This window comes from Taurulus bubalis (genome assembly GCF_910589615.1).
Source record: "Taurulus bubalis genome assembly, chromosome: 11".
Classification (NCBI taxonomy): domain Eukaryota; kingdom Metazoa; phylum Chordata; class Actinopteri; order Perciformes; family Cottidae; genus Taurulus; species Taurulus bubalis.
Genome location: NC_136599.1, coordinates 23,306,429 through 23,320,706, shown reverse-complemented (window position 1 = coordinate 23,320,706; position 14,278 = coordinate 23,306,429). Strand labels below are relative to the sequence as shown.

At 46.0% G+C, this 14,278-nt stretch overlaps 1 protein-coding gene across 1 annotated transcript; it reads left to right on the top strand.

Moving 5' to 3' along the window:
• Positions 1-4,698: 4,698 nt before the first annotated feature.
• vwa1 (von Willebrand factor A domain containing 1) lies at positions 4,699-12,670 on the top strand. The gene is made up of 6 exons (XM_079225574.1): positions 4,699-4,972; positions 7,345-7,902; positions 9,305-9,643; positions 10,095-10,370; positions 10,478-10,753; positions 11,667-12,670. Exons 1-6 carry the CDS (start codon positions 4,888-4,890, stop codon positions 11,693-11,695), a joined length of 1,563 nt encoding a protein of 520 aa, XP_079081700.1. The 5' UTR covers positions 4,699-4,887; the 3' UTR covers positions 11,696-12,670.
• Positions 12,671-14,278: the final 1,608 nt, after the last annotated feature.

Genomic DNA, 14,278 nt, shown 5'->3' with positions numbered 1-14,278 from the left:
GATCGATGGACTCATATGACCATCGATCCTCTACCTATAAACGCCGGCCCCTCCTCAACACAATAAGGCCATTGTCTGAGCCGAGAGAACATCCATCGAACCCAACTTGGCACAACACAGCCTATGACATTTTGTGTGTGGAAACTTGCAGTGGGTGTTGGCCTTCGCCAGCGAGGATGCTCACGGACCGCCGACTATTGCAAAACAGACGTTCTGACGAGATGGGTCCAGACGTTTTAACCCCCGAAACAGTGAGCAGATGGAGGGAGCTTCTGTCCAAAAGATAATACCCTCTGGTTTATTCTGTAAAAACCTGGTCCTGCCTCGAATCCAAAGGTTGCTCCTGTTTAACGTACCTTGTCATATTTGTTTAGGGGAAATTTAAGATTGAGCGTTTCCCTGGAAAGGTCTTGAGTTCTTGCAACATGGGAGGAGATATCAACAGGTTCGTCCAGACGCAGCATCAGGCTCAACACTGAGGGAAATGTCTTTATAGACAACGTTTAAAAAAAGACCAAAGACAAACAGGATGCTGATCAACAGAGGCAGGAAAGTACCCCTGACGCATGGGGAGCGGAGGTGTTGCTGTTTGTTCAGGAAGGCAGATCGCACTTTGGCCGCATTTCTGGGCATCACATCCCAGTGATGGGAAGTCCCTTTGACTTGTCTGTCTGTTTTGTGTAATGGATTTTATTCATGTGTCATGTTGGAAACGCACGACGGCAGGATGCCGACATCCTTCTGCGTCGGATGTATCTTCCTTTCCTCTCATACCTGCATCGCCCCCTTGTTCCTCTCCCTATATAATCTCTCTCTTTCTCCTCGATCAGTGTTTCATCTAGCCTCTCTTTCCTCGTCTTTTGTATCTTTCTGATGCACTTTTGTTTTTGCAGAGAGACGTGTCTGCTTTTCTTCCTCAAATCCCCACAATTTTGTTTTAAACCTCACGGTTTGCTACAAACTAAACCTCAAATACCATAGGCTGGCAGAAAGTAGGGGAAAAGCTGGCAAATATAGATCCGAGGAATTCACTTAACTACCGACAGTGGCATTCCTCAGCCGCCAACGTTTTAATGGGTAATTACAACGTTAGGCTGCTGTTACGGGCCAAAGTTACAAGAGGCAGTAACTCTGGCTTCAACCCTCTCTCCGAAGAAGGGACTGTTCTTCTTTATTTCCATGTTATCACGCCTGCGATGTCGTAAACTCTTCCAGTGATGACATCTCGCTGTTTAGCCTCTCCTCCCTTTAGTCCTCGTCCTTCTGCCGCAGACCACAGCTGAAAAGGGTCATTCTGTGCTGTGGCTGTTTTCACCTCTTCCCTCTTGCGGGACTTTCAGTTTGCCATCCCGCCGCTGGACTGTGGCGGTCTCTTGAGCGAGGTCGCGTTGAAAGAGTCGCCGATGTCGTAGGATCGTCGACCGCTTGGCACCTGTAGCATGTTATGTAGCGGTCGCACAACTCGGCCATAGCTTTGCGCGGTGAAATACATGGAGAAACACTCTGTGCATGATATGCACGCTCAGCTATTTACTGCTTCTCACACGCACCGGTGCCAAGCAGTTCCAGGTGGGGGTGTACTGTGTGTATCTGACTGATTTACAGCTTGTAGTAAAAAAATAAAAAATCACTGGAAGAGGACTCCCATCTGTAGTGATATCCAAACAGCACAGTGTCGTTGATCACGGGCTTCGGTGGGGCCGCAGACGTGCGTGTGATAACTTGTTGAACCCTGGAGGGGAGATCCTGGGCGTTGCATGTAGCGTTGTGCAGCAGAAGCAGCAGCAACAGCAGCAGCAGCAGCAACAGCAACAACAGCAGCAACAGCAGCAGCAGCAGCAGCAGCAGCAGCAACAACAGCAGCAGCAGCAGCAGCAGCAACAGCAGCAGCAGCAGCAGCAGCAACAGCAGCAGCAGCAACAGCAGCAGCAGCAGCAGCAACAGCAGCAGCAGCAGCAGCAGCAACAGCAGCAGCAGCAACAGCAGCAGCAGCAGCAGCAACAGCAGCAGCAACAGCAACAGCAGCAGCAGCAACAGCCGCAACAGCAGCAGCAGCAACAGGCTGGGTGTAAATGGATCGGGATTCAGCAGGGAACCTGACTTCCCAGACGGTTGGGAGGTCAATTTTAGCGACGGAGCATAAAACAAGAATTTTCCTGAAACTGGACACGGACTTAAATTGTCACTGGTCGTCAGTCAATGCAAACAAAATGAATGACCTCCCGTGTGACTAGCACAGTTGTATATTATTGCACAAAGCATAACAAAGTGCTTGTACTGGTCTAACATGTGGTATCTTTTCACAAATGCATTCCGTGTAGACTATTGCAGTGCATTATAGGTCAAACAGAGCTATCATAATGTGTCCCAATCACCGACTGCACTGTAGGCTTAGTGTTTAGTTACTAGGTGTGTGTATTGGGAAGGGTGTGTTCAATGTCAATGTCTCACTGGGACAATAGAAGTGTTTGGACACGATACGTCACAGAGGAATCCAGACCTTTGAATTCTTGCATCCTCAGCCGGCCATTTATTCCCTCCTACCCCCATTGTTCCTTTCTTTTTCTGTCTCACAAACACAGGCACACACACACACACACACACACACACACACACACACACACACACACACACACACACACACACACACACACACACACACACACACACACACACTGCAGGAGCTGAATTAAGGGTTCTCAATTGGTTCCCCCGTGGTAGGGTTTGAGATGAACCTCTTCAAATATACGATAGTCCTCAATAGAACCCCCCTGAGTGGGTTCTTGTTCGCACCTTTTGAAGGTGGAAAGGTTCTGGATAGGACCTCCAGCGGGGGTACACGGTGGAACCAGAAGGGTTTTCTGTAGTACCTCTCCTAAGGGGTTCTGGGTGGAACCTTTCAGACATGGCTCTATAGGAATATATGTTGGGTTCAATAGGTACAACCTTCTGAAAGGGTTCCATGTGGATCCTTTATAAAAGGTTCGGTCAGGAACCAAAAATTGTCCGTCCTATAGGACACGCCAAAAGTACCCCTTTGTGGTTCTTGTGAGCACTTTTATTCCTCCAAGCCCGTGCGGCCCACTCACTCGCTTCACTGTCTTCATGGAAATGAACTTTATATTCCAAGGCTCAGTGACCTAAACAGCCTGCATGGAGCCTGCTCACCCTGCGCAGTGTAATTTCAAAGATGCACTCACATTGGTTTGAATACTGCAAGTATTTGCGGCCGCTCTCAATGAACCCGATGTTCCTTATAAGCTCTCGGATAGCTGGCATTCTTGGTTTGTCTTCACCAGACAAATACTAAAAAAAACAAGTTAAGCCTGAAGCTAAACAGCACACTGTCAGCACACTAACTCGGTGTGTACAAAAGATAGCAGTGGCTTCCCCATTTATAACCCTGCGAATAAAGTAACGCAAAGACTTCAATGTAGTGGTGGCTCAGATCCAAGGTGTTGACGCCTGTATGGTGAACACAGCCCTATTTACTAATCCGAGTTACTGGGGAGACTGGAGACAGAAGGGAGGAGTGGGGCAGGCGACACCAGAAAGTGAGATGTGTCAAGTCTGACAGCGGGAGCCAGAAGGAAGTCAAAGCAGCTGGAACTTCAGAATAAAGGCAGTCGGTAGTGGACTACCCTGATTTGTCCTGATTTGACACCTTTATTATCTATTATATACGTGTATCATTCTTGGTATAGTGTGCTACATCTGTGTGAACTGTTTTCTATACACTTAGTTGTGTTAAAGTCACTGAAGGAGTTTACTTAGGTTGACTAAAATATATTCCTTAATCTGTAGTATATACTTAACTGGGGTATTTCTACTTTATGCTACTTTTAGACTTACACTTCATTATGTTTCTTATTTACACATTGCGTTTATTTACTTATATTAATCTGATAGCTCGAGTCACTTTGCAGATTAAAGGTACCCTTTGGAAGTTTTTTTTTCTTCTTTTTCCCACTATGACCACTATGAAGCAGTGTTTTTGTTTAGTTATTGGCGCACACTTAAATAACTTTAACATTTTGAATTGAGGAATTACTTATTTGAAAAAAAAAATATATATATATATATATATATATATACACATATATATATATATATATTGTAACATAATATAGCCTACTTAATATACATAATTGTCATAGTTATAGATTAAACCAGACAACACTATATAAATCAGTCAATAATAATTATATCAAATCATAGCATATTTGGTAGGTTAATATAATACCCTGAAAGGGACCCTTCGGCATTACGAATACTTTTGCACTTCAATTTCAGTAAAATTTGAAGTGGAATAAGCCTACTTGTCATAGTGAATTATTTATTTCAAAACAGACAGAAGCTTTGGATAGACCAAAATGTCATGTTTTTAATCATATCGAAATTAAACATGTAAAAATCCTTCTGAGACTAAATCCATGACTGTGTTGTATATTGATATTGCGCTTCTTTTTAAGAAAAACTAATTAGCCAAAAAGCGAACGAAAGTTGTATTTTGAAAGTTTTTCCCGGAAACCTTGCGTGTACTGGACGCGTGCTTGATAATCGTCTTCCCGAGCGCGAGCGAGGCGCATTCGCCTTGACGGGGAGCGTCCAGACGCAGCGCGCGCGAGACTGGAAGTGCACAGTTTAGTTGAAGTTTAACTTCCAGCGTCTCCAGTCACCGACCATGTTCTCCGAGGGAAAAAGAGAAGAAGCGGAATAAAAAAGACAAAAAGAAAGCCGGACTGGACGCGACTCAATTATGCTCCCGACTAAGTAATTCACTGACTGGGGAATGCGCTCCTCCGGGCTGCGGCGGATACACGGTTGATTCAGGAACACATTTGTGTCTCTATTCGTTTCGCGGGGAACTAACTCATACCTGTTGTGATGGAGAGCCACATGCTGGCGACATGGCTGCTGGTGTGTGTGCTCCTGCGGCCGGCGGCTACACAGGACACTGCACCTGAAGGAGGTAAGCGCCTCAGATAGATATGCCCCCATTGATATATATATATATATATATATATATATATATATATATATATATATATATATATATATATATATATATATATATATATAAATATATAACTATAATACATTTATATATAATGCATTTATTATAGTTATATATTGATATGTATTTATATATGTATTAATACATTTATTTATATATGTATTAAATACATTTATTTATTTTAATGTATATTTATATATTTATTATTTTATATATATTTGGATTTATATATTTATTTATAATATATATAATACATATATATTCAATACACACACACACACACACACACACACACACACATACATAATACATACAAAATACAGTGGTGCATAACCAGAGATGACATTATATCTCCATGAGAAACTGAGCTCAGGGTGGACCAGGGTGGGGTTGATATTACACCAGTGTTCTCAGCGAAATGGCACGACTCCAGGCACCGAATTGTTAGTTGACGAAATCCCATAGCCTGAGGCAGTGGGATTTCCCCCCTGCCCCAAAACAGTTTGTGGGGCAGGGGGGAAGGCTTCAGGTGCTCCCCATATATACCACACACACACACACACACACACACACACACACACACACACAAAGGGGCCGAAATCCCAGATTATTGTCTGCTGATGACATGTCTTGGCGTTACAGCAGTGGCTTCCAAGGCAACGGCAAAGCAGTCCCCAGATCCAGTGAAAAATAGTTCCACCTTAATTAATATGTCATTCATTAAAGTGATAATCTACTGAGAAAAGAAAACTGTGCACGAGAATGACTGATCTGTGGTCTTAGATTAAATATATTGGTATATTAAAATGTAATAAAATCTCTTCTCTGCCTCTCACTGTGGAGCCGAGACGCCCCTCGGTGAGTTGACAGGCGGGTTTTGACGCCAACTGGCAGAAGACTCAAAACAAACGTCATCACCACCCATGTGACCCAACATGTCCTTAGAGGCTAAACTTGGTGGTGGCGACGACACCGGCGAGTCTGCCACGGATCTCTGTGACCGCGTTAGCATAGTAGTCCACCCCCACCCCCACCCCCACCCCCCACCCCCGCCCCCACCACACAGGGAAAAGAAGAATGTCGCCCAATGTCACTATGAGACATTTAAAGAGCATTAAGGATCGGGAATTGTACCTGTTGTGTTTCACGTCTTCTCTCTAGATAAACAGTGGAGCGGTTATCTCCAGACGCCAACATGTGGACTTATTTAGATAAAGACATACCTGCACACATAGGTAGAGGTGGAAAAAGGGGGAGGAGGGGGGACTCCAAAGTCCAAAACAGCAAGTCAGTTCTAAGGAATTCTTCCGGCTGATGGAGAGAAAGCCAGCAGACGCTCACATCTGTGTGTGTGTGTGTGTGTGTGTGTGTGTGTGTGTGTGTGTGTGTGCAGTCATCGCTGTATTCTCAGCTTTCAACGCCTCGGAGGTATCAAGGCCTCCAAAGTTTCCAAAGGTGTCTGAGCTGATGCCGTAATTGCAGTCTTTATAAATCACAGCGACCTCTGGGCAATCGAAGGCCTTCGGTCTCGTTTGTTTTGCTTCTCTCTTTTCACTCTGCACTTCTACCAGTGGCCGCTTTCTTCGCAGATGATTGCACAATCTGCACCTTAATATTGCTTTTTTGGATTCTGCCTTCATCTGTCTGCTTCTCTGTCTCCCACACTCTCTCTCTTTCTCTCTCTCTCTCTCTCTCGGCTCTGTATATGGCCATCCAACATTCCTCCTCGTCTCTCACATGGAACTGCCAGCGCACCCTCCCTCTCAGCCTCACTCCTCTCCTTTTAACGCCTTTTATTTCCCCCGTGTCCCACCTCTCCTCTCTCCGCTCCCTCTACAGTTAAAGTTCAACAGCTACTGTTCCACCCTCCTCTCTTTCACCCTTGGCATCCACCTTTTAACTTTGCTTCTGTTACGAAATATGGAAAATTGTGGGAGAGAAGAAGAAAGAAAAATGCCCTCCCTGGCTCGCTGCTTTCATCAATGTCCCACTCCTTTTGAAGTTATCGCTGTTTGTTTGGTTCCTCCTTATCTTCGCTCTCATTAGTCGCTTGCGGACTATTTGCTGCTTTTCATGTCGGCAACATCCCCTATAAAAGTCGCTGTTCCAGGAAGCAGGACTGAGAAAGGGAGATTCCAAATGTGTGTGTGTCAGTGAAGCGTAAGATGGGACCTGTGGAAAAAGTTGTGGGAGTGAAAAGGAATCACAGAGGGAGCTCCTCTCCTCCACCATCATCCGAAGGCAGTCGGCCCTCGTCTTTGTTTTGATTTGATTTGCATACGAATGACTGCATTGATCTTAATTTTTTTTCTTCTTCTTCTCCACAGTGCTGAACTGCTGCGAGGGAGACGTCCTCTTCCTGCTGGACTCCTCGGGGAGTGTGTCGTCCTACGAGCACTCCCGCATGCTCACCTTCCTGTCGGAGCTCCTCCTCCCCTTCTCGCTGGGGGAGGACCAGGTGAGGGTGGGACTCCTGCAGGTGGGCACCCGGCCGCGCCTGGAGTTTGGCTTCGACGCCCACGGCGCCCAGAGCGGCCTCCAGGGGGCCCTGAGGAACGTTAAGCCTCTGAGGGGGGACACAAACACCGTGGAGGCGCTGAGAATGGCCAGGGACTGGGCACTGAGGCCCGGAGCGCCCGGCGGGGCCCGGGAGGGGCTCCCGAGGGTGCTGGTGTGGTTGACGGACGGGGTGAAGCCGGGCGACGTGATCGAGCCGATGGCCGAGCTGCGGGAGGAGGGCGTGGCGGTGCTGGTGGTCTCCACCGGGCACAGCAACTACCAGATGCTGAGGCAGGTGGTGACTCCGCCGGTGGAGAGCAACCTGTACTTTGTGGACATCGACGATATGAGCATCATCACAGAGGACCTGCGGGACGCCATCATCGGTGAGTACGGGACGGGATGGCAGGGGGTGTTTCAGGTTGAAGGTTTGGAGTCATTTTTTCTGTGTTTAATAATAATCACTTTCTTTAGATTTCAACACTTTGGCCTCTGGTTTCGTTTGTAGGTGGCTCTCATTGTGAGATGGAATATGACCGATGGCCTGCCATAACACAATCCTGTCGAATTCATTTAAAAATGACATTTTTATTGGAAAGTGTGACGGTTTCATCTCCTGTGAAAATGTCATCAATTCAGAATTGTCTCATTCAATTTAACGATTCATTAAAGTGGCACTGGGAAATATTTTTCTCCATAATAATAGTAATGGATCACTGACCAAAATCGCTGTAAATCTAAGCTTATCATATAGTGCACCATATTTACTGTCATTTTATTTGAGTGCAGAGTTTATGCTGTAACGTTTCACAGCTCCCCGTTTGAAGATTCCCACAATGCAACGAAACAAAGTAGCATCCAGGGTCTGCAATGCTGAGGGAAGGAGTCCTAAAAACATATATATATATACAAATATATATATTAGTTTTTCGCCCTTCTGGTTCCTTCGTCACAAGGTCAGTGGGTTAAAAGCCTGAAGGAGCACTGACCTTGTGCGTGTCGGCAGCTACATTATGATTTTGGGTTTGTTAATACCCCTTTTGTGAAGCTTTTATGTCAACTGTCAATGCGACGCTAACTTTCCGATGTTGGCCGACAGAAACACGACAGCCTCGACTCAACTCTGCGCTCTGTGCGTTTCCTAATCCACCTGCTCATTCACGGATCAAAAATATCTCCCGCGCTCCTCCCTGATTCCACACATGCTCCCGAAGACAGTGAGACTAAATGCTAAATGGGAAGCCGGGACATTGAGAGTGTCTGTGTAAGAAGAGTTCCTGTAATGAGATAGGACGATCTATTATTGGATTAATGATTCAATTTCCCCCGCTGCATCCACCAGCACTATGCCAGACATGACACATACACACATATATATATATATATATATTTAGAGAGAGAAAGCTCACAAGGGACACCTCAGCAATTACACAGTATGTACTGCAGCTGTAAGACATGATGCATAGTATGAAAAAGGGTCTTGTGCTCAACATGGAGAAATGCACCGGCCCATGCTCAGTCCCTCGGGGTCCGATCGCAGACATCAATGCCTCTGTGGCATTTGTTATTTTGTTGTTATTTATGGGTTGGCTATTTCAAGTTGTCTTATTGCAAGCGTTACGAATTCATCCAGAAACCCAAGTCTGGCGCTCTACGTGGGCGTCTGTCTGAAACCCATTTTTAGCACCGCCTTGTTGTCTTCCCCTCGCCACCGAGGTTTTTGTGCAGACTTACGAGAAAACTTAGTTTGTCGGTTTTCTTCTTCTTCTTCTCCTCTCTCCTCTACAGAGATCATCCGAGCCGAGCGCATCACCGTCCGCGACGTCGCCACCGACTCGGCCACGCTGCAGTGGCGGCCCGTCCTGTCGGGTTTGACGGGCTACTACGAGATCCGCTTCAGTTCGCTGCCGCCGGGAGAAACGGGAGGCGGCGGAGGAGGCGAAGGTGGGGGCGGGACCAGTCCGAGCACCAGTGGGGGTCATTACCAGAGGCTGACCAAGTCTGCGGATTCCAGCACTGCCAGGCTGACGGGCCTGAAGCCTGACACCACCTACACCGCCACGCTGACCCCGGAGTCCAATGATCAGGCGTTTAACACGCTCTCCATCACCTTCGTAACAAAGCCAGGTTGGGTTGCATCCTATTCTCACCTCAGAGTGTCAGATCCCAGCACTCTTTCTTCACCTCACTAACTAACTCTGATTGGGTTTGCTGCTGTTGTGCAAAAAGATAAAACGTCACTGTTTTTTTATGTGCTTTTTTAAAAGTTGCATTTCATTGTAAATTGAATATCTTGCGGTTTCGAAGATGTCACCTTGCACTTTTGGAACTTGTTATGGGTATTTGTCATTTGATCTTACTGCTCCCTATAATTTGGCTCTCATTTTATTTGGAAAATCAAAATGTGTGTTGAATTGTATGCTTGTCTGCAGACAAAATTGGCCCATTTTTGCATGTTCAGCTGACCTGCTGTGCACTGACTGAAAGCTTTCAATGACTACTTATTAACTTGGAATCATGGGAAGGTTATTCTCCTCATATTATCTGACACTGACTCAACATATTTTTTCCCCGCCAGAGGTGCTGAGCCCCGCCGTGGTGACAGTCTCTGAGTCGGGGCTCACCAGCGTCCGAGTGAGCTGGGGTCCCTCTCAGCCGGAGGCGGTCACGAGCTACTACGTGGAGTACTCCGCCCTGCCCAGGGGCAAGCTCCACGCCGTCACCGTGGGCCGGACGCAGAACTCCACGCTCCTCAGGGACCTCCAACCAGACACCACGTACTTGGTCACGGTCAGCGCCCGGCATGCCTCGGGCACGGAGAAGGCGATGTCCGTCAAGGTGTGCACTCAGGAAGGTGAGCCACATGGAGAGAAAAGGCAGCTCTCCATTCATAACCTCTTCTCTGAAATTCCCTTCCTTTTTAAAACTCTGGCTAACGACCGGTGCGGTCTTCCTTTACAGTTACTCCGGCCCTGGCCGACCTCCAGCTGACCACGGTGGGCAGTGACTCGGTGCAGGTCGACTGGAGGAGCAGCCCGGGCGGTCTGAGGGGCTACTGGCTCACCTGGGAAGAACAGCAGAGCTCGGCCCCCGGCCAGCGCTCCTCCCTCTACCTGCCTCCGGACTCTCTGTCCACGCGCCTTACGCGCCTGCCTCCGGCGGCCAGAGTGTGTGTATCGCCCATTTACCGGACGGCGCGAGGGGAGGGGCTGTGTTGCACCGCACAGTTCAATTCAAGTGAGTGGTGGAGTTTTCAGAGTTAGTCAGGTTCATATTTGTAGGAATTAGCGTGGGGAATGTACAAATTTGCTTACTTTGAGAGAGCGGGGATGCAACTAGCCTGAGCATAAAAACTGATTAAACAAATGAGACTTCTTCTCTTTTTTTAACTTTTTGCTGAACATATGCTTTGATTACTGATGAGCAGGTTGATACCTCTCTCGCCCCAGTTGCTCAGCAACCAGCAGAAGCTCCCAAGAAGTTACTGGGATCGTTCAAGACATTTTCCACACACATGTCCCGCACCACTCTGGTGATTTGTCTTTTTAAGGCTTTTGTCCTAGTTAGTCAAACGAGTAACAACGTGTTAATCAGCGAGCTGTGAGGTGCTTGTAGGGGGATTTTGTCCCTTTTGGAAAGAGCCAAGCCCGCTGTTTCCATCTTTTGTGCTAAGCTAATAGCTGGCTGCCGGCAGTAGCTTTTATATTTCCCATACAGACATAAGAGTGGTATCAAAGTGGTATAACATTGAGGTAAATGGTCCTTGTGGTGCTCAACTACGACATTCAACTTCAACATTTATTTGCAGAATCATTGTCCTGGTGGATAAATCAGTCAACAGTTTTTATTTTTTCTCCTTTCTACCATGGTAATAATCCCTAAAAAGACATACAATAATGTTTTATTGCCATTGCATTCACCTCTTATTTCATCGGTGTGTGGATGTAGAATTCGTAGAGACATGTCATACATGGTTTTTTTGTAATTGGGGTGAACAGACCCTCTAAACCGGAACATGCTTATGTTGGATTGAATGAAGAGGTTCAGATCTGACGGAGTGAAGGTTCACATTGCCCAGTTTCAATGTATGATGTTTCAATGCATGAATGTCAACGTCTCAACTTGTCCCCCCCACCCCTCTGCCCTTTAGACGCACTACCATATGGCTACCAGTCATAGCACCCCTGAGCTGCAAGTGATCCCTACCAAACATGGAGGCCCGATGCAGGCAAAGAAGAATGCTGACTTTTCTTCCATCGCTCTTTTCCGTTGCCTCTCCCCTCTGTGGACGTCATCCAGGAGAGCTGTGTGGTTTTGGCTCACTGAGCACTTGTGTGGAAGCCATAGACACTTGAGAGTGGTCCGGGACAATATGGCCACATGTTGACTGCTACGAATGTGCAACACAGAGGACTATTTGCTTTTCCACTTTCTTTCTCGTCTTCTCTGGTTTACACGCGTAGTAAATGTATAATGCTACAGAGTAGAGTTGCAAGTATAAGATGAAGATCTTTCTTGGGTCCGTTTTTTTTGTTGCAGAAACAGAGCAGGGAGTGCGGGGAATGTTGGATATTTTATGTGGCTTGTTCCGGAGAAGGGCTTTGCACCATGTGTGGGCTTCATGCCCAAATCAGCTTCTTTTTTCTCTCTACTCCAAATCCTGCTAACACACAGAGAACATCTGATGTACATTTATAATGAATATACTTACGAGTTGTACTTAAATAACTTTGCTTTCAGCACATGCTTGATATTAGTGTGTGCGGCGAGGGAACGTCAACGCGGAGTCCCTAATAACAGGGTCTCCAGGATTGCTTTGAACGGAGCGTCACATGTCCCGCCGCTGCGGCGATGCTGGGTTTTATGAGAGTAATTTCTGCCCGTAGGCATGGATTCGTTATTCATATTTATTAATCAGGAATCATGTAAGTATGATAATTAATAGCGCACAGTATTTATAGACATGCTGTTTACATATTAAGACTGTTACCTTCTTTTTAAGCTAGTCTCTGCTGCCCCCTGCTGAAAGGATCCTAACAGGCTTGCAGCTGGTCTTTTACTGGTATTCTCAAATGTATTGTTTAATGTTGGTTGACCACTATTGAAATGTAACATATGTAATAGAAAAATGCAATACAGTCCTTTAATAATGTTTGTACTAAGTGTATTTATTAATATTGTTATTATTATATAATAAATCATTTAGTATTGTGGACAAAGATATGGACTAACTCCACTGATTTTAGGAGTCATGAGGACTCAGTAAAGACTGTTCAGGAGCTTTGGAATGATCTAGCAGGCAGAGTGGGTCAAAGGAAAGACTTTGGGAAGTCTAGGATCCAACAGTTTGGGAGTTTGACTCACTTTAGGGACTCAAATTCAGGATATTTTGGCCCCTGCTGCTTCGAGGCCATTATTTTTAATAATGTCTTCTGCATCTTGGGAAATACAACAATTCCAAACTAGATCAGAATACTCAAATAATAGTCTAAGTATACTCTATATGGGACTGGAATACAAAAGTATACACTACTTTAAAAAACAACTTAACCTGGTTCATCTTATTTTTCCTCTTCTTAAACTACAGCACCAGCCTGCGATCTGGCACAGCCACAAGTTTGAAGGCACCGTTTCCAAAATTATTCTATAATCTATTATTTCTCATCAAAATTAATCTAACTTCTTTTTTGATTCTTTGATTCATAGTATTTAGAAAATCCTCTTTAACTATGAAATTATAATTTAACGGAGCATTTTATTTTCTTAGAAAAGGTTTTGTAAAACTAAACAGTAGCAAATATTGATTTGTCAATAGCTTTCCGAAAGTACCCGAGCGCAAAGGAGGATTTCGGGCGGAAGGGAGGTTTCGGGAGACCAGGAGCACTTGAACGCAGCATCAGGTCTGATGCAGTTGCTGTCCCGTTACAGTAGGGGGCGACAATCTCCGCATCCTGTTTCCCGTTAGCTCGTCAAGCTGCAATACTCAAGTCTTGACATTGCGAAGATGGACGCTGTTATGGTCTAGACCAGGACACATAGAAAGAAAAAACTGCGAGTTTCAGAGGTCTGTTATGACAACATTTCCAGTTCGTACAGGTAAATAACAATACCAAAAACTGGTTATTTAGCTGACGAGCAAACGTTAGCGTCTTTGCAAAGTTAGGTTAGCTAGCGAAATGACAGCCAGCTCAGCGAGCTAACGTCAACGGACGGACGAATATTAGCTAAAGCAGCTAGCGGCGTCGGGTCCAGCTAGCTACAGCGTGAGAGCTAATACAGACCCGGGGGTTTCTTCACGGCAGTATCTAGTCTAACCCAGAGAGACGGACATGTCACACGGAAGCCAGCCAGCAGGCAACTTCAGCTAATGTCATCAGCAAGACGGGGAAGATGTTTCGCTGTCGATGCTAGCTTAACGTTAGCGAGCTAACCGTGTCCCGAAACGTTTCCTGGTTTGTGATTCCTCTGCTCGGTTTAGGACACATGGTGGACCGTGACTTCGTTTAAGCTCACAGGGCACGAAATGCAGCTGGTCTTTATTTCCATGCTGCGTAACGCGAATCCTTTGACACTGTTTATCTCTGGAAGGGAAGGAGAGAGCGAAACGTCAACGGAAGCAGTAGCATAAACACACCCTGGTGCTGCTGGATGGGTCATGTTTCCTGTCAAACTAACGTTATAGCCGACGGTAACGTGACATGAAGTGCGTGTCGTCCTAATCTGCGCCGTTTTATCACACGCTCTTCATTTCGCTGTGCTTGC